This window comes from Passer montanus, unplaced genomic scaffold, assembly GCF_014805655.1.
Source record: "Passer montanus isolate IOZ18808 unplaced genomic scaffold, ASM1480565v1 scaffold38, whole genome shotgun sequence".
Taxonomy (NCBI): Eukaryota; Metazoa; Chordata; class Aves; order Passeriformes; family Passeridae; genus Passer; species Passer montanus.
Window position 1 is genome coordinate 6,947,329 of NW_024368596.1, and position 20,508 is coordinate 6,967,836.

Here is a 20,508-nt window from a genome sequence, read left to right on the forward strand (position 1 = left end):
AATGGTAATAGCCTTGTAGGAGGAGGTGTCACTAATACATTGCTTTGCACAGAGGATTCTTTTTGTTTTCACTATAAGGTGAGACTTGAGTTTCTGCATATTTTTTTTAAGAAACGAATGTGTTTCACCTCTTCATTTCACCAGCTGTGTTTGTGTACATGTTTTGCACATTTTGGTGTTATTTTCTCAGGGCTACCTTCAAATATTTGACAGATGAAATGTTGTATTTGTGCCTTCTGGAATTGTTTTAGAGAGGAGTGAAGCATGCTGACATGATTGATGGATCTGTGCAGACCTCTGCTTGGACTGTGCAGTTGGTTCCACTTGGGAGGTCTTAAGGGTTTATACAGAGAAGTGTATTTTGCTTGAAAGTGACACAAGTATTTCACTGTGTTTCAGGGTGAAGGCTGTCGTACTGTCCCGCTCTCCGGACACGTGGGATTTGATAGTTTGCCTGACCAGCTGGTTAATAAGTCAGTTAATCATGGGTTTTGTTTCAACATCCTGTGTGTGGGTGAGTATTTCCATTTTGGGAAGTTCTCTTGCTGAAAACTTTTCTGCAGCTGGATGTAGCTTGTAGCTTACAGCACTGACAAGGTAGCTTTGATTGAAATTTCCCCAACTGTTCTATTTTCAGTAACAAGATTTTCTGGTGCTCTGGGAAATCCCTACTGGGGTTCTGCAGTATGGCTTTCTACCAAGCAGCGAGATAAAATGCCTAAAATCACAGGCTGTTATTGTGATCTTTCTTTTCCTCATATGTTTGAATTTCACATTTTTAAAAGAAAATAGGTACTCATGCCAGAGTACTTTGTTATGAGGTCTTGTTTGGTTAAGTATTGAATTATTGTTATAATTATTATAATTATTTGAACAAAATACTAATAATGCTTCTCTTAAATCACTAAAAGCTATTTTTTTCTCCTCCCTTCTGTGCATACTTGAATTAAGATAGTGTCTGGCCAAGCCTTAACTCTTCTGACAATTATCCAAGCTGCCATGTGGTGTGGATCACAGCTGGGGCCTGGCACTGTAGCAGGACTTGGTGCCTGTCCCTGCAGCCCATCTCACAGGGTTAGGATCCCAAATAATCCCTTCTCTTAGGTCACAGAAATAAAACCCTGTATGGCTTTGGTACCATGGTTTAGGAAGGTTAACTAGGAAATGAAAAATGGAGAATTAGTAATTGATGGGTTTGCTGCTGCCAGTGCCCTGCCCTGGAGGTTGTATGGCCGTGGCTGCTCAGACTGAGCCCTGTCTGCAGAGATCCCAGCAGGGCCTGGTGTGGCAGGGGCAGAGCAGCAGCTCTGGACACCTCCTGGGGACTCAGCTGCTGGTCAGCCCTGCATCCACACAGAGGTGCAGCTCATGGTATGGGCCTGGTGTTTGCCCAGAACAGGGTTAAATCTGAAACAAGAGTAGTGGAGCAAGGAGAGGAGAGCTGAGCCCTGTTAAATGGAGCTGAGAAGACAGTTTTCCTTGCAGCCACCTCTTACATTCCTGTGAGATGATAAACTTTGCTGACAAGTGGAGGTCACTGTCAGGCTGAGTCTCTGGGTGATTTCCACAGTACATGAATGTGATATGACCTAAGGAAACTCCTGTCCCCAGGACTGAAGTCTGAAAGTGTTTCCTTTTCCACTTACTGGGCTGCAGTGTTCTTTTTACAAGTTCTAGGTGTAGCAGTGGGTGCCTCCTGTAGTTATATCTTCACTTTGATGTGTGGAGAGGAGCTGAATGCATGTGGTTTTTTCTTTGCAGGGCAGAAATTGAATGCATTAATCACTTGTTGAGGTAAATAACAAGGACTCACCAAGATCAATGTACATTAGTTACTTATGCCAGTTTTTTATTAATAGTGGTAACACAATCTTGAAATAAAGAAACTTTATAGAAAAATATAATAAACTTTATTAGAAAAAGATTTGCGAATCTTTGCCCCCACACTTAAACATCCTGGAGAAAGAAAACAAAAATTTCCAGTGTTCATCTGTCATTTATTCTGTTGGATTTCACTTGTACAGCAGAGTTTGGGATGAAAAGTTCAAAGAACAAGGAAGCAAATGAAGATTGGATGAGAATCCCATAGACAGCCCACTAAGCATGACAGAAAGAGACTTCTTTCCCCCCATTTTTCAGCTGTGTGTGGCATGTGTTGGAGGAAAAATCCAGTGATAATTCTACTCTGTGTCATACTGGATCTGAGCCACCGATTCCTGCAGCTCTTGCTGCAGAAGGCAAGGAAAGCTTCAGAAATGACTCTCAGCAGCATGTCCAGAGTGGAGCAGTTTTTAGCTCTTCTCATGCTGAAAGCTGTCTCCCCCGTGAGACTAGAGCCAAAGCTAGAATGAATGAGAAAACCTCTCATTAGATGTTAGGGCTTGCAGATGGTTTCTCTGATCTTTTATTTCTCAGCACAACCATTTTCTCCCTAAACCTTACAGGATAAATTTTTAGTTGCCTCTTAGTTCAGTGCAAAGGCTGGAGAAGTGTTTAATGGCTGAGACTTTCTGTGCTGACTGTATTTCTCAGTGAGATAGGGGAAAAAGAAGAGGAACAGGCTGCTGGTTTTTGATGTAAGCTTTCTCAGTTTTTGCCAGAGTAGATTGTAGTTGCATTAAACTAGCATCCAATTTAAGCAGGATTTTGCCCCTTCCTCTGTCCCAGGATTTGCAGGGAATTTGTTCCAACTGGCCTATTCAGTGCAATGAGAAGGGCTGTTTTGTGGCAGAAATATTTCTCTCTCCCCCGGGACTGTCCCAAGACTGTTTGAGGTCTGTCACTCCAAAGGAGTGAGCCTGTGCTGTGCAGGAGCTCTCACCCTGGGGGAGGGAGGGAGGGAAGGATGTGCACAGGATTCCTCTCCAGCAGGCAGCTCTGGGGTGATGAGCTGTACAGCCTGGAAGTTGCCCAGTGGTTGTTTCTGTGGTCACTGGTGCAAGCAGCTGGGGAGAGAACAGTTTCTCTAATCAAAAAGCCATCTGTCTCCTCAGCCTTCTCCTGCCCGGTGCCCGGGGGGGATGCCAGGGGCTGGGTGCCTCTCTGAGGAGGTGTTTCAGTGTGTTTTGTGAGCCCTTGTTGCCCTCCTTGCCCCTGCAGCCTTTGCATGGCTGTGGGGAATTGTGTGATGTCTCTGCATGCCTGTCAGATGAAACAAACTATTTTCCCTCTCTCCTTGAGAGATGGCCTTATCAGTCTGAGTTGCCTCAGGGCTTGTCTCAACAAACCTGCTACATTGGATTACCTCCTATTTCTACACATGAAAAGGCTGTGCATGCATCTACATTTTCTTTAAAATTGAATTATTTGATATCTGGAGCCATGGTTGTTAATCTTGTGAAGGGCAAGTGCTGCTCTCTCATGAAAGGAAGCTCTTGTGAAAGCTGCTCCCTCCCTTAAACAGGGAAATACTCCAAGGACTCCTCTGTCCTCCCAGAGTCGATTGATGATGATGTGATTGGGGCCTCTTAAAACCTGAGTGTTGTGGGAAAGGGAGACTGTGAGCAGTTGCTTGTTTCACTTAGCACATGCTAGGGAAAAGCAAATTAAATTTCCAGGCACAAAAGGAGGAAGTGCAGCTTTTGTGGTGCATAATTCAGCTCACTGCTGCAGCTGCTTGGGATGCTAGAAGCTCTGTGAGAAGAAGCCATGACAGTTCATTCAGCATGAAGGTGCCTGTCTTGATTTGGGAAGTTAAGAGCTTGTCCCAGCTGTAGTTTTGCAAGTGGTGCCACCACTGTTCCATCACTGTGAGATTTGGTGAGGCTTCCCCAGAGCAGTGCAGGTGCCATGTGCACATGCAGCTGGAGCAGGGAACAGGTCTCAGGAGGACGTGTGGGGAGCCCAGCACAGCCAGGCTGTTGGGCGTTAAGAGTGGGTGGTGCTTTCTGAGCTCTGATGTAGGGCTGCTGCATGTCCAGAACCTGCAGTGGTGGCTCTGGCCATTTTTTTTTTTAATGTCCTTGAAAATTGTCAGACTTAACAGCAAAACTCCATCCCACAATGAAAGGTACAACACTCAAGCTTTTCCACTCAAGCTGTCACATCTTCCTGGTGCAGAACTCTGCAGCAAAGGTCACTCTCTCTGCCCTGTCCCCCCCGCAGAGCTCTGTCAGCCCTGTTTTGGGGCAGCAGACCACTGAGTTGCATAATCCCTAAGTATGGTTTTGGAGATCAAATCACATGTGTCCATAAGCCTGACATCAGGAAATAATCCCCCTGCCAGGGATGCCTCTCACTCAGTTTGTGCACACTGCTGCTTTTTTCAAAGTAATTCTGCGTCTTTTAATCCCTGTTCATCATTTCTGGTTTTTGGGGAAGATTCCAGTGCCATTGGCTGCAACAAGCACGGACCACTTGTCCTTTTTATCAGACCATCTGTTCCATCTGGACTCCTGTCCTTACAAGAAGCAGTTGGCACCATTCACATCTTCCAGCCAGCAAAAAGTTGCCTCTGTGTGAGGCAGAAACTCCCAGAAGATTCAGAAATTCCTCCTTCTGTTGTTTTGGACTTTAAAATAGCAAGGCTATTTTGTGTTCCCTATCTCTGCTCATATGTAACACAGCAGAACACTTTATTAGTGACTTTAGTTTTTTACCATTTCATGTCACTCTGTCAGTGTTAACATTCTTTCAGCTGAGACACTCTTTCCTCTCTTCCTCTGTCTTCCCTGGCAGGCTTTAATTCTGTGTCAAGTCAGTGGGGTTACACACTGCAGGGACAGGGGTATCTGCTGGCTCAGTGTAAATTTGGGAGTCCAGGCTTCTTATGAGATGCCATGTTAGTGCCTGGATGTTTTAATCATGAAGGTGTTTGGATGGGCAACTCCCACCTGGGCAAAAAGCCACAGTTCTGATCTTCCCCTTCCAAAAGGAAAATCTCAGTGGTTGAATTCAGAGTTGCCTTGCTGGCCCTGTGTAGCTGGCATGAGGTGGAGTGTAAAAGCATGTTCTGCATCTCTTAAACACTTCCCCATGCCCCCTGACAGATAAAGTCACTCCTGCTGGAAAAAACCACTTGAGATGGATTTAAAGTAGGCAATGATTAACAGGTTCAGGATGTGCTTAAACAATAGTCTTGGCCTCATAGGAACATCTTCCACCCAAAAGGAGAGAGGCAGAAATGAGAGGTGACTTATAGGGTGATGTCTGCCCAGAAGCCAGTGTGGTTTACAGGTGACCTTGTGTGTGCACTGCAGAGAGCAGCTCCCTGGCCTGTCACTGCTGCTGCTGCCCTGTCACCCTGTCCTGTAGCCTTGGAGCTGCTCCAGGGCCTGCCTGGCTGTGGGGCAGTGCCACAGGAGCAGCCTTGCAGGGCTGTGTGTGGGTGATGCTCAGCACTGCAGGGCTGAGGGACTCCTCTGTCCTGAGATGTCCCATCAGGGTTCCTGGCATTCACAGGCAAGCAGCCAGCTCACTGCTCTGTCCCACCCGTCCCTTGGCAGGGGCTTTGGAAATGCTGCAGCCTTGTCAGGCTGTTTAGATTTTTGTCTGTTTTTACACTGCTGTTTTCCTGGAATCCCTGAGAACGGCCGGGGAGGTCATGCAGGCTGTTGGCTGTTAACTCCCAAAATCCCTGTCCAAACCGTGGCAGTGCTCTGGTCTGATTTGTGCACCTGCTCCCTTTTGGAGGCCAATGGCCCCTGACAAGTCCGGGCAATGAGATTCCAAGTCAATGTTGGGCCAGTTTATTCTCCCAGTGGCAGAGGTAACCTTGTGCTTTGCTGAGCCCCCCTCCCTTGCTCTGGCCAGTGCTGTTGTAGGTACAGCTGATGCAGTGAGGTGGCACAAGGGCTGCAGCCACACCAGCTCCTGCTGCTGACTCCTGCTCCCCTTTGGATTGAAAACCAGATGGGTACAAAGAGCAGCTGCACTGGTGGCTGTTCTGGCTGTAGTTGGTGTTGGGGATGGAGCACAAGCTCTCAGCTGGCTCCCAGGCAGTTCTGCAGCTCAAGGTGTGCATTGACTTTGAATTATTAATGGATCTTGCTGCCTCTGGAAAGATACTGGATATGTCATCTTGGCAGTCAGGGACTGCTCAGTTCCCAGAGCAGGGGATTTGGGGCTTGGAACTAGACAATCTTCCTTCCAAGCCAAACCATTCTATGGTTTTATGATTCTGTGTTTGCCTTGCTCTGCCATGTACTTCAGCCCTGAGTGTGGAAAATCCCTTTTGAGGCCAGAAGAGGAATTTGCCTGCTTGCCTCACAGGGGTGAGGCTTGGAGATTTGGAGATTTGGACGGGGGAGGATGGGGAGGAGTTTCCCCTTCTTGAATTGGGCATTTCATGCAAGTTTGGATCTGCTACAGAGCTCTAAACCTCCAAAAATAAGAAGCTCTTTTATTCTGAGCAAAGTGGGAAAATGGTGAAGTTGTTTTGGTTGGGAGCTGAGGGCTGGGAGAAGGAGGGAATGCTCTTGCAGCCAGACACAGTCTCCCTGTGCTCCCACTGCAGGCTGGACGAGCAGCCTTCACAGAGGGTGGGGTTCAGCTGCTCCTGAAGTTTCTCCAAAAGCCGTCTGGGCAGCTCAGAAATTGCTGTTTTCCCAAAACACAGCAGCCCTCACAAGGCAACAGACCAGACTGCGTAGGAAGTCAGGTCCTGTGAGCTGGGAGAGCTGGCTCTGCTGTCAGAGCCTGGTAAGGGAGGCTGCCCTGTGGAATGTGTGCACAGAGGGATTTGTTTTATTCTTCCTGGGATGTATCTAAAACAAATTCAAGACTGGTCTCTGGGATTTGTCTCTTCCTTCCAGACAAGGAAATAGTTGCCTGTTGATAAATGAAATCCAGATAGCAGTTCAACACTGATAGAATACTAGCAGAATACTGACAATACTAGCAGAATTTTTGGAAGCAGATTTTGCAATATTTTACAGCTTGTGTAGCCCCTAAGGTATGAAACCAGATATTAGAAGGCTGATTCTCCAACTTGTTGTGAGAAACCAACTGCAGAACTTGCTGTGGGATCCAACCAGCTCGCAGGGCTCCTGCATGGAAGGAAGCTATTTCTGTGGCTGCTTATTAGAGACATTGATCTGGAGCAGCTTTTTTTGGAAATGGCAGTGAGCCCCATTTCCTCTCCTGTTTTTTAATGAAAACAGCATCTTCTGTAGTGTAGTTGTGGGTTTAAGCAGGATCTGAACGATGCTTTCCCCTTCGCCTTTTCACCTCTTGCTTTTCATCTCTATTTTGTAATGACATTAATGGCCATTAGACTGTGAAATGTAATTTGCCCAGAATACAGACCTCCCATTGTTCATGGCTTTCTGTTTACCAGACGCTCCCTTGGGAGCATGAGATCTGCTTTCATCTGCTACAATTTCACCCCTGTTAATGTTTGGAAGCTCAAAGGCCAACCCATATTAATATTCAACAGAACATTTCAACTCTCTTTTTCTCCAATAGGGGAAACTGGCCTTGGTAAGTCCACCCTCATGGACACCCTTTTCAACACCAAGTTTGAAGGTGACCCAGCATCTCACTCACAGCCTGGGGTGCAGCTGAAATCCAGTACCTATGACCTGCAGGAGAGCAATGTCAACCTCAAGCTGACTATTGTGAGCACAGTGGGCTTTGGGGATCAGATCAACAAAGAGGACAGGTGAGCGAGGGAGAGAGGGGCTATATTGTGACCTGGCTTTTCATTCTCCCTGTGCCCTAGTTGGGCCTGACTGCACTGGAGTTTTCCTGCTTGCTTCTTAGGAGTTGTCCTTGTCACCTCTTTGGGATGGGACATGTAGAAGAGAGGACAAAGGCTCTGGAGTGTCAGCACTGCTTCAGCTATAAAGCAGCTTTTCTCATGCTGTCAGAGCAATTTCTGCCCTGCTGGCAAGCTTCTGCCCAAATGCATCTGGTGGGGAGACTGAAATGCTGCAGGGCATCTGGGCTTGTTTTGGTTTCTGCTGACCTCAAGCTGCTGACCAAACCACTAGTGTGGTTTCGTGTCTGCTTGGCTTAATATCCACTTTTGGCAGGGCTCTTCCATGGGAAGAGCCAAAGGAAGCACAATAAATGAGCAGTAAGATACCCTGGGGGAGTGTCTCTGGCAGCTCACATCCCAGAGTGGCTGGAGTGTGTTGGTTAAGGGATGTGCAGTTGCACCAGACAGTGTGCAAGGTGTTCTGCAAAGACATTGCTGATGGAATTGCTTTTTTTGTGGGTCTGTTAGATACTTTTTTAAGTTTGTTTAAAATGCACTGATGTCCTTTACATTACAGCTGTGGCAGGCTCTGCATTTCAGAAGGTCTTGCAAGGGAGTTGCAGGAATTTCCTACCTGAGAGCACTGGGCAAAGGTGGTACTGAATGAAGCTGTGTCTCCACCAGCAGCACTCAGGGCTGTGAGAGCAGCAAGCCATTCACTCCCTGAGTGCTGCAAATGAGTCTCCATTAGCCTTGCTTTAGAAGGTCTCTCACCCTTACATTTCAAAATATGAGAGTCTGCTTTCCCTGGAGAGGAGGGTGCATCTGCTGTCCTCTGCTAAATCCCAGTGCTGTGTTTTCACAAACAGGCTGCTAGAGTCTGATGTAGAACCACGTCTCCTTGTCAGCAGTGCTTTAAAATTTCTTACAGGTGGGGAGAAAGGGAGGTAGAGAGAATTGGTCTCAGAAAGTGGAAAATGGAAAGTGAAGTCTATCAACAGCTTCTTTCTTAAAAGCAAGCCAGGGGCATTGTCTATTTGTTGAGCTCTCTGACTGTGAGATGTATAACTTTTTTTTTTCCTTTCACCAAAGCTACAAGCCCATCGTTGAGTTCATTGATGCTCAGTTTGAAGCCTACTTGCAAGAAGAGCTGAAGATAAAAAGGGTCTTGCACAACTACCATGACACGCGGATCCACGCGTGCTTGTACTTCATCGCTCCCACCGGCCATTCCCTCAAATCCCTGGACTTGGTAACCATGAAGAAGCTCGACAGCAAGGTTGGCACTAGTAACTCTTACTGGGCAGATTTACTGTTTGCAGAGTGGAAAGGCTGCTGCTTTTCCAGAGGATCTCCCCACCTTGAATAGCCCTTCTGGTGGAAATAGCTGAGTTGGCAGATAATTCTGTAGATTTATTGAGCACTTACAAGTTTTTGAAGGTTGTATTGCAGACTTAGAGAAACTCCCAGGAGCGAAGTTGATTACTTCATACCTCTGTTTTTTTCTAGGTGAACATAATTCCCATCATTGCCAAATCTGATGCCATTTCCAAGAGCGAGCTGACCAAGTTTAAAATTAAAATCACAAGTGAACTGGTCAGTAATGGGGTGCAGATCTACCAGTTCCCAACAGACGACGAATCGGTGGCAGAGATAAATGGGACAATGAATGTAAGTGCCTTGGTTCTTCCTCCTCTCCCAGAACAGCACTGTCATTGTGGGGGTTGGTGGCTCATACTGGGATGTTTCTTACATCTATTTTCCCTTTGCTTTTGTTTCTTAAAACCAGAGGATTTCACAAGAGTCTCATCCTTGTAGTGTCATCCTTTGTGTTAGGCTGCTACCTCTCTGGTGGGCTTTTCTAGTCAGAAAACAGACTTTTAATACCCTCCTTGTCCTTGTGCATATCTTTTGAGGGACATGTAAGAAATGAGTGTTTAAACCCTTTTCAGCTCAAGGGTTTTTGATTGTTCCTGTCCTCTACATCACCTGATGGCCTCCCACCAGTAAACTTCCACTGGCAAGGAATTACACAGCTTAAACAGCAAGGTGTGAAAAACAGTGCACAACTTGGGCCAGACGTGCCTTGAGGTGCCTGCAGGTTCCCATTCTGGCCTCCCCAGCATCATGGGTGCCAGTCTGTGGCTCCCTGAGGATGAAACAAACTGTCCCTTGCCTTGCTGGCAGCACATCCTGACCATGGTCCCATTTTCCTGAAGGCTTTTCATAGGAAATCAAGTAGGGGAAGTTGATTGCTTTACTGCTGTGGATGTAGTAGAGGTCTAGCTGATGTGCATTTGTGCCACCTCTTGATTAAATATTAATAGTTGTAGAGTGTTCTGGAGAGGCCTGAAGGAAACATGAAGTTTGTCCTGACGTAGGAGATGTCAGTGATGGTTTCCTGGTCAGAGCAGTTCAGTGTTCTGAGGGTGGAAGTGAACCTCTGCTTGTCTTTCCTTTCAGCCATTTACTTGTCTCCTGGGAGGGAATTGCTGTCTTGGGTTGCAGACGTTCTGGGTTGTGTCACTTGCTGCACAGACAAATCAATTCTTTCATCCTCTATTACAGTCAGAATTACCAGGTTTATGGGGACTAAGCAGGCCAGAATTTGACCAAGGCAATTTTGCTGGTCTGGAAAACTTGTATCCAAATACTGATATTATTAGAAACGTAAGACAAATATTACTCTTTCTCTCTCTGTGTTGCATGTGAGAGCAGGGGGCTGAGGAATACAGGGGGCAGAGCCCATCTCTGTGAGTGCTTGCTGGCAGTTTTGTTTTGTTTGCAGTTTGACTGTATGAGCCACACTGAAAGCAAAAACATCATCTCTGAAATCTTTTGGTTGTACCAGCTGTCATGAACTTGTCCAAATTTTTGGATAACCTGTGGAATTCACTTCCTGCTCCTGAGAGCAATCCAGGGTCACTGATCTTCCATGGAGTTGGCTTCCTGAGGTCCTTTCAATTGCCCAGAATTTGGTGCACTTTAAAAGCTCTGCCTAACAAATGTTACTTCACAAAACTCAGCAGAAAGGGTTGGTGCAAGGAGCTGGGAACTCAAAAGTGCTGAAGCTTTGCACTTGACTTCCTTGCAGCCTGGCAGAATGCAGTGTAGCTCCCAGGAGCAAGGGAGGTGGGGAGAAATCTCACTCACAGAAAATGCAGCAAAGTACCATGGCAGTGTCTGGGGGGTTTGCTTGGCTGCCTGCCTTTTGGAAATGAGAGGACTGTAAGGTGAGATCTTGAGAGTCTAGGTAGGTGTTGGGAGGCTTTCAGTTCCAATTTTGCTGAACATGCACTGGGCAAGTCTCTTTTTACCCTCTGCAGAGATCATCTTTATTAAGAAGTTACTGTTTCTGATTTCTGAGTTTTTGCAAAGCAAATCCCTCTTCTTCTTAGTCAGCCTTTGTGTAATGTGGAGTGCATATCTCAGCTTGAAGCGTGTGACCTGGTCACACCAGACACAGTGGCTGGGGACATGTTCAGCCCTTCCTCACCAGGGCAGAAGCAAGCAGGGAGGAGCTGTTACTCCAGGAGTGAAGGATGGACTTCCATCTCATGACCTGGTGGAGCAGGGTCTCTTATGCTCCAGCATGAGCTGAAGGAGTGGTGGGGGGATAAAATCAGGAAGGCTCCAAGACCTCTTACTGCTTCTGTGCTTGTGCAGATGTTCTCCTCAGGCACGGCAAGCCCTGGGACAGCACCGCAGCCCGAGCCGCAGCCCTCTGTTCCTGCTGGCACTCTGATGCCAGTCTTGCACTGGCTCATCTCACCTGAGACTCTGTGGCTGGGAGGATCAGCCAGGTAGAGGATATAGAGTGGTAGCACTAACAAGGTTTCCAAAAAAGGACCCACCCTGCTACCCCTTGTCTTGGACTAGTGGCCAGTGACTAGACTCCCTGAGATTAGCATGTGCATAATGACTGTCTTGCTCAGTGGCTGTGCTCATCTCTGTGTGCTGGTGGGTCAGCCAGGTCTGAGGGACTAACGTGGATGTCATCAAATGTGTTCCAGGCCCACTTGCCATTTGCAGTGATCGGGAGCACGGAGGAGCTGAAAATAGGAAACAAAATGATGAAAGCTCGTCAGTACCCTTGGGGCACAGTGCAGGGTGAGTTGAGCCCTGGGATTTTCATGGCATGAATGGTGACACTTGTGCAAGGAGGCAGTGGGATTTCATAGAAAGAGCAAGGAGGCCTGCTGGACGTGATTATCTGGGGAATTATCCTTTGTTAAATCCTTGTGTCAGGCCTATAGTGCCAGTTTGCTCTGCTTGGAAGGGCTGTTAAACCTGTTGGAAGAGTAGACAGTTGAGGAAAGTGGGAAGAGATGTTAGTTTCTGTCCTCATTTTCCTCCTCGCCGTGCCTTCTTCCAGTGGAGAACGAAGCTCACTGTGACTTTGTGAAGCTGCGGGAGATGCTGATCCGCGTGAACATGGAGGACCTGCGTGAGCAGACCCACACACGCCACTATGAGCTCTACAGGCGGTGTAAACTGGAAGAGATGGGTTTCAAGGACACTGATCCAGACAGCAAACCCTTCAGGTGAGATCCCTGGAGGAGACAGGAGGGCTCGAGAGAGGCGCTGGTGGATGTGCTGTGTGCCTCTGTGTGTGTGTGTGTGTCCTCGGGGGAGCACGGGAAAAGCCAATGCAGCAAGAAAAACTGCCAGGTCAGATAAATCCAGACTTCAGCTAAGGTCTGACTGGGAGAAGGTGCAAATACAGGGAGGATCTGCAGGACTGACTGTGAATCTGCAAGTATGGGAGTAGAAATGTGCTGCAGAAACACAGTGATGCCTATTTTGAGCTTACCTAGAAACAGAGGCCAGACAAAGTTAAAAGGATAAAAGTGGATATTTTTAATGAAGGGCCTCCAGGTACATTAAGGGCAGATGAAACCTCCCCAAGGGGCTACACCCAAAATGGACAATGGTCATGAGTTTTTCAGCCAGATATAAGTTTGGTCTATTTACATATCAGGCATTAATCCTCCAATTACAGCTTCAGGTAATGAAGTCATTACATTAAGTTTGCTCCCCCCAATTCACTTTTGTTTATGCATTTTGAGGCTTGAGGCTGTAGGGTGTCCTTGGATCTCAGACCCAGAAGGATTGTTTTGTCTGACCAAAATGTGAAGACAGTTAATTAGCACTTTTTATGGAGTTTAGAATTATGCACTAATGCAGTACAGGATTAAAAAAAACATAAAGACTGAAATCTTAAGGCATCGACAGCAGCGTTCCTCTAAACCAGTGTTTGTTGCCAGCTGGTCTCTTTGAATTGCCCAATGTTCAACATACAGAGAAGTGCCAAAAATCATTGAATAAAGAAGACCTTGGGCACATGTGGGTGAGTGAGTAGCAAATGTGTGCAAAGCATAGTCATGGTGAGGGCCTGATTTCAGAGGGTCAGGGTAAGCAGTTTGTCCCAAGTCTTATCACTGGGCTTTCCTTCCTTTTCAGCTTACAAGAAACTTATGAAGCCAAAAGAAACGAGTTTCTGGGAGAGCTGCAGAAAAAGGAAGAGGCAATGAGACAGATGTTTGTCCAGAGGGTCAAGGAAAAAGAAGCTGAGTTGAAGGAGGCTGAAAAAGAGGTAAAAACTGCAGTACTTGTGTCTTCATGGCTGTGAGTGATAGATTCACTCCCAAGAGGTAGTTGTTGCCAAAGCACTTTCTTACCAAGAAATCTAAGGTTTAACTTGGATGGAGATGTTAAGGTGTTCAGTCTGTAGGGCAAAACTGAATCACAGTGCTTGTTCTGTACAACTTACTGCACCAGGAAAGGACCAGAGTCTTGATTCTGATGGAGAGGTGCAGTGTGGTAAAAGTCAAGGAGAGAAACAGCCCTTGAGATTAACTTGTTTTACAAAAAATACACTCATACAACTTTCTTAGCAATGTGAAAAATCCGTTAATTTACTGACTTTTAAAGAGGAATAAGGCAGAAACCCCTGAAGATGGATTAGGGTTTTTTTACACTTATGCTCTCCCAATCCTCTGTTCATAGTCTGCACAATGATGCATTACTAGAACACTGCCTGTAAGTTGTTGTGGAGGGAGGCTGCTCCCTGCCCTTTGCCTGTTGTGCTGTGTCCTGCTCACCTCTTTCCTTTCCTTTTAGCTGCATGAAAAGTTTGATCGCCTGAAGAAATTGCATCAGGATGAAAAGAAGAAGCTGGAGGATAAGAAGAAGTCTCTGGATGATGAAGTAAATGCATTTAAACAAAGGAAGACAGCAGCTGAATTGCTTCAGTCACAGGCTCAGCAGGCTGGAGGGTCGCAAACTCTTAAAAGGGATAAGGAAAGGAAAAAGTAAGTTGCTAACCCAGAGGTATTTGATTTTGTTAATGGTTTTCCTTTACTGTTTTTCTGGCTGTTCATATCTCCCTCCAGCATAGCCAGTCCTTATCAGGGAGGGTTTGCAGCCAGATTTAAACCCTAGTAAGGCTGAGCAGTATCTGGAAGCATGTAACATTTGCTGTCATCCTGAAGAGCAGGGAGCAGTACTAACCTCCCTCTTTGCTTTCTGACAGCATGGGAGAGGATGAACTTGGTTTTATTCCCCAAGATTCCCTGCTCCTCCCTTGGTCTCTCAGTGCTTGTAAAGTGGAACCATACTAGCTGCCAAGGCTAGGGTGTGGGTAGCAGGGATGTCACATTACCCTCAGAGAGGAGTGTGTTTTAGCTCAGGTTCTTACTTTTTTATCTTGAGAAAATTGTGGAAATTATTCAGGCAGACTAACAGTCTTGAATTCTGGAATCTGCAGGATGTAAGATGGCAAAATGAGGGGACAGGTCATAGCACCTTGTTAGCACTAGTACTCCTGTCCTAAATCAGCTTTCTGCCCTCCACAGGAACAGTGGGAGATACTGCATGGCTGTAGCAGGGCTTCCCAGTGCCAGGGACTGGTGTGACAGGATCCAGCCCTCATCAGGGTCTGGGACCTGGGCTGTCTGCAGTGCCTGTGCTAGGCTCCTGCAGCTCTGCAGCTGCTCAAGAGCAGCCTGTGAAACAGCTCTCCCACCCTTCCTTCTCACTGTGGCGCATTTCCCAGAAGGAGCCCTGTGCCACCTGTGCAGGTGTGCAGACAAACAGGGGTCTGGTTTTGTACCAGTGCCATAATCCCCCCTCTGCACAGCCCTGGGGCAGTCCTTGCCTGCACTGTGCAGTCCTGAGTACATGAAGAAGTGCTGTTAGATTGGACAGTATTGGGCAAGCCCAAAGTGCTGACAGCACTGTTTGTCAGGGAATAAACCTGTGATTGTTAAGCTTGGGATTAAATGAGACAGAGGAGGAAAGACCCAATTACAGGAATGAGATCCTGGTTTAGTCTTTTAGTTTAAAGCTGAAGCTGCTTCAACATGAACAGTCTTTTGTGATGAACAATTAGTGCTGCACTTTCCCATTCCTTTTACCACTGCCTATTTTGATTTGTTCATTTGAATCACCTTCAGGGGGTTTTAATATCTTTTCATACTGAGGGGTCTGAGACTGACTGGGGACAGACTTCTTTCTCCAGGCTGGACTGTGTGAGGAATACCCAGCTGAGTTCTTTCATGCTTAGAGCCCTTACACATCTGCTCACTCAAGACTTCAGCCTTGAGATCAGTCAGGGTCAGGAATGCAGAAAAGAGAGGCAACAGCCTTATAGTATCAGCAATTAGTTGCTGTGGCCCAAGTCAAACTCTTGATCCTTGAAGTTGTTCTCATCTCAACATCTCCTTGACACCAAGCATGTTGATATGGAAAAGCTTTGGTACTTTCATGGAGGGTACTTTCAGTTAAGGGCACAGAAAACTCCATGACAGAGATAGGTCAGTGCTTCAGTAAGGCTTGGGGAGATAATAGGAAGTTTCTTTCACCTACTTTCTTTGCTATGTAGCTGCTCTGATTGTCCTTAATAATGGATTTTAGTACTTGGATCATAATTTTTTCTTAACAATCCATGAATTTTGCAAGCTGGAGCTTAATTGTAGCTTGTTTACTACTGCCTGGCAGTACAATAACCTTTTTCTTTCACAGGTGACTTGTTTAAACCCAAGCTCTGTAATTTGCACTAATCATGACTCAGTTGATTTTTCTGTTGTTGTTGTTACATCATTATCATCATTATCAGGCCTTACATGTGTGCTGTTTTACAGTTAGCTGCTGTTTGGCTGCATGGTGCATGAGGCACATTGTCCTGGTAAGCGTCATTAACTAATAGAGCCTCACAGTGGGATCAGGTACCTTTCCTAAAAAAGCAGAGCGTGTGCAAGTCCTGAAGCTTATAAGTATTATCTCTGTCTTCCCCTGCTTTCACCCCACTATATGTGCTCTGCCAGTCACTCTCTACATGTGCAATTGTAGAAAAATTATGTAATTATCTTTAAAGATTCTGCAAAGTTGAATTCAGAGACTCAGGATATGGGACATAGAAAATTAAGGATTACATCCTCTTCCTTTTAAATCTTCCCAGCACTTTATTGGCTCTGTTCTCTTTATTCCATCTCTCATAAAAATAAATTATATTCTTTAATCACACAGGCCACGTTGACACTATGGCAACAATTGCTATGGAGATGTGGTGCTGATGATACAGCCCAGCTAGCCATGAAAATGTCTCTGTCTTTCCTTTCTCCTCCTTCCCTCCCACTCCTCCAAGCTGTAATGTTAACTCGTGGTTACAGTGAAGGTAGATGCAAGACTAGTTTCTGTCATCCTCATTAGGGTTATTAGTTAAACTGCTAATGACAGTGGTCTACTTACAGCTAGGTTGAGTGGGTTTAATTGAGCATTTTTAATTTGCTGATGATTCTCTAGTGAGAGGAAGAGGAAACCTCCCACGGGAATGTCTTGCTTCTTGACAGAGCAGTGATACTCATCATCCAAGACAGAGCCCCAGGGGCTGAGGTGCACAGGCCTCTCAGAGAAGGGACCCTGTTGGAAATAAACTATAAAACACCCTAAAAACTCATCCTTGAGTCCACCCTTCCCTGCAGACAAAGCTAACACTTACATTCTCTCCTGGACAGTCTAAAGTAAATTACAGTCAACCCTTAAACTGGTAGAAGCTGATTCCAAGATTCCTTCCCTCTTAACTCCACCAAGGGAAATGGCAAAGCAAGTAAACATTGTGCTGCCAGTGAGAGGCCTTGGAATGTAATTTAAACAGGACCTTCCACTCAACAGAAGAGCTTCAGAAGGGTCTTGCACTGGCTCCAACTGGCGCTTGCAGTCGTCTTGAGCTGTCCAGTTGAGTGAATGTCTCTGCTGCCAACAGTAACTGTACAACAATGGAAAGAACAATTCTCTGCTTATCAGGCTCTGAATGTGGAAAAATAAGCTGAAAGAATAACAGTGTTCATTCTGGTGCTGAGTACGAAGGCACAGCTAAAGTGCAGCTAGAGTGAACATTACTGATTTTTGTTGGTTTTGGATTGCTTTTGGCAGTCCTCATAACTGTACACTATTGTGTGCAGGGCTTTGAATCAAATGAAGTCCTTTGTTCCCACTATGCAAGTGCAGACAGTGCCTTTTTCAATGGGCATTTGTCATTGCTAAATTAAATATGTATATGTGGTACTTTTCCAGGATTTAGAAAAACAGTCTCCATATTGATCCATAAAGTGTTGCAGGGCTTCACTGTTTTGCAAGGATACAAACAAGTCACAGTTGATGAGTCCTGTAGCTTGCAAAACTGTGAAGGGATTGTTTTAGAAAATGAATTTGGTTCATCCCACTGCTGAGTGTGTGTGTGTATGCGTGCATAAAGCATGTTTTGTAGTCAGATTAAACCTTATTAACACTTAGCAACATTTTCTTTTTTGTGTGTGTGTGCCCATTAGAAAAACTTGTATTTTTATTTTGTTTTTTTGTCATTAATCCATAAAACCATTAACCTGCCTTTTTCTTTCATTTTCAGTTCGGGTTTCCTGTAGAACCTTTCCCTTGGCCCCAGAGGCGAATGCCCCACCCTCGGCTGTGCCATTGTGCCTGTTGCTCACCTTTCCCACTGCTCCCCTCCCGTGCTCCACTCGGGCTCAAACCAGAGCTCCTGGCTGCTGGGGTTGCTCTTGTGAGGGACGCTGCTGGCCAGGGGGGTTTGTGCCAGGCTCCTCCTGCCCCTAGGGCAGCAGCAGGATGCCCACTGCTCCTGGGCCAGGGTTCCCTGTCCCACTGCTCAGCTTTCCCTGCTGCCAGAGCTGCTTGGGGGTGCATTTAGCTCCTGCTCCGGGGTGGGTTTGCTCTCTCCAGAGCCTGGCTGCCCTCTCCCCATGTTAATTTGCTGTTCCTAAGCCCTCATTACCCCCTGTGCTGCCATGTGTGACTCAAATAACTTTCAAGGACTTTTTGCAAAACTTGACATCCTCACAGGCATGGCCTGAGCCCAAACCTCTAGTTCCCAGGCTTGAGGAAATCTCACATTTGGATCCATGGTTTGCAACTAAGTGTTCTCTGAATGCTGCAGGGGTCATGAAGGATCTTTTGCCTGGTCTCCCTCTCAGTGTGCTGACCTGGATGCACATCCTGGATCCAATCTCAGGGAAAGCTGGTCACCTTGCTGTACATATCAGTGTTTCTGAAGAAAGACTATGCTGTTTCATTGACTTTCTTCTCAGTGATTCCAACAATTTTTGGTTTTAATGCAAAAAAAATATTACCTTTTATATTTTTTTTATCTGACATCTCTTTAGAATTGTACAGATGTTGACAGGTTTCTTCTCATATTTTCTATTCAGCAAAAGCCTTGTTTTTATTGCAAGATTTGCACTAAAAAGGAGGGTGTTTTGCTCACTGGGCCAGGAGCTCACTCTGGCCAAGTGCAACTGTGGTTTGCCTGCAAGTGTCTGTGTATTTCTGGCTGAGTTTTGTTTTTAAATAAAGAGTTCATCGGACAGTGAATTCTGGTTAACATTTACTTCTTTTGTTTTTTGTTTTTTTTGCCCTTCTTTTTCAGTAACCCATGGCTCTGTACTGAGTAATTACCCCTGAATACAAGGCCTGGAATGGACCTTCATTTACTTGTTAAATCGGAGGGTCTAATAAAACATGACAGCATTTCAGCTGTGACCTTTCCAGGGTGTTATCCTTGCTCTCTCCTGTGCTCTCATTGTGATTCTGTTTTTACTGTGTACTGGTGGTTATTGCTTTTATTAAACAATGTAAAATTAGTCATAACAAGGTTCTTGATGCTACAACTTCAAATCCTGCCATTTTTTTCCCCCCTACAATTAATGGATTCCCCTTTTTCCTGGTCTCGTTCCACCCAGCTAAATAAGGGATATGGAAATAAGTTCTGTGAGTTATTTTTGCTGGCGAAATAACAGCACAGTTTAAATATATTTATTGATGACATTAAAATGACAACACCATCTTAGTTTAATAATCACGTAGTTCAGAGATAAAACACGCTTTTCTCATTCTCTTTGTTGTCATTTTCATGACATCACCTGTCTTTTTTCATTTGCTTTTTTTCCTTTTGCTGATTCATGCTATCTGAAGACCAGCATGTAAATCCTGGTTTCCATTTCAGATCTGTGTGTGCTGTGGGCGGGCTCAGGGCTCTGTGTGTGCTGAACCCACACGTCCTGCCCCTCTGAATCAGCCCCAGAGACCCCAGGCCTTTCAGGAGAGGAGCACACTCAGGCTAGCTGGAGCTGATGCTACAGTGCCAGCTGCTGCTGGGCTCACCTGGGCAGTGCCCTGCGTGGTGCCAGGGCTCAGCAGCAGTTCCAGCCCAGGGCCAGCCTGGCTCCTGCTCACAGCAGCAGCCCCAGCTCACACCACGGTGCCTCCGTTCCCAGCAGTCAGGGCAGCCCACACTCTTGGTTGTAATGTATTTTCTCAGGTATTCTGTTTCAGCATAAATACCATTTCATTTCCACAGAGCTCTTTGATTGCATTGTGATTTGTTTAGCAAGTTGAAATAATTTGAATATTTTCTTCTTCCTCTACTTTTGAATGTTTCCCTGCTCCTAAAACCAGTCAGTGTTAATCTGTCGGTGATTTCTAGATTAACTGCTAAAAGGACAATTGAATGTGACATTTTTTACCACACTGCCTGTTCTTCCTGACCATTTGCCTTATTAGAATGTTATTTAAAGTTATGTGAAATCTTTTTAAAGACTTTAAAGAAAGAAAGGTTTTTATTTGCACCATTTCCCTGAAGTACTTGAGGTACCACAAGGAGGTTCCATCTCTCCTCTGTCAGCTGTTTCCATGTTGCATCTCTTTTTCTTGCTTTTTGAATGTCTTTCTCTTTTTTTGCTAATCTTCTGTTTTTTCTCTTTTTTCCCCTTTTCTCTCTCTGTAGCTTTTTTTAATCTGTCTTCGCCAGCTGCACTGTGTCTGAGGGAGAAGACTGCCACTTCTAGAAGAGTCTAAGGGTCTTATGTCTGGGGAGGGGGGAACAAATCTTCAGTGTTAGTGTCTTGGAAAGAAGCTCTTTTACTGACTTGCATGATACTTAAAATTGAAGTGTCTTGTAATTTGTGTGACAAGACAGGGCGATGAGGGGGGAACTGATGACCTGGAATTTTGAAGAGCTACAGAAATGTGGTATTGGGACTAATGATGTAGCGAATACATTTTCAAACGTTGTTATGGGCATATGTTTTTTCTAATGTTGTCTTTAATAATGTAAATGTCATGGGCTTCCCTGAGGTGTGAAGCCTAAGGAATATTTTCAATATGCTGGTGGTTTGATTGGTTTTGGAAACCTTGCATTCAGAGTCAAAGGAAATACAAACATGGTGCAACTTGCTCTGTTGGCAGCCACGAAATATTTAATTTTATCAAAGAAATAAAGTAAGAACTGTGTGTTCTGACCGGTGTCCTCCTGTGTCTCACCATCCTGTTAGAGAGCCCGGTGCCGCTTTCTCCTT

At 45.6% G+C, this 20,508-nt stretch overlaps 1 protein-coding gene across 6 annotated transcripts; it reads left to right on the plus strand.

Moving 5' to 3' along the window:
• Positions 1–374: 374 nt before the first annotated feature.
• Positions 375–20,451, plus strand: SEPTIN6 (septin 6). 6 transcript variants are annotated; one of them, XM_039717417.1, is made up of 10 exons: positions 375–514; positions 7,405–7,600; positions 8,732–8,918; positions 9,149–9,310; positions 11,653–11,749; positions 12,015–12,183; positions 13,103–13,235; positions 13,763–13,953; positions 15,784–15,827; positions 18,582–18,694. In XM_039717417.1, exons 2-9 carry the CDS (start codon positions 7,434–7,436, stop codon positions 15,785–15,787), a joined length of 1,110 nt encoding a protein of 369 aa, XP_039573351.1. In that variant the 5' UTR covers positions 375–514; positions 7,405–7,433; the 3' UTR covers positions 15,788–15,827; positions 18,582–18,694. The 6 variants fall into 6 exon arrangements, with proteins under 6 accessions (XP_039573351.1, XP_039573350.1, XP_039573349.1 ...); XM_039717416.1 differs by lacking the exon at positions 18,582–18,694 and adding an exon at positions 17,547–18,080; XM_039717415.1 differs by lacking the exons at positions 15,784–15,827; positions 18,582–18,694 and adding an exon at positions 19,938–20,451.
• The last annotated feature ends 57 nt before the right edge of the window (positions 20,452–20,508 follow it).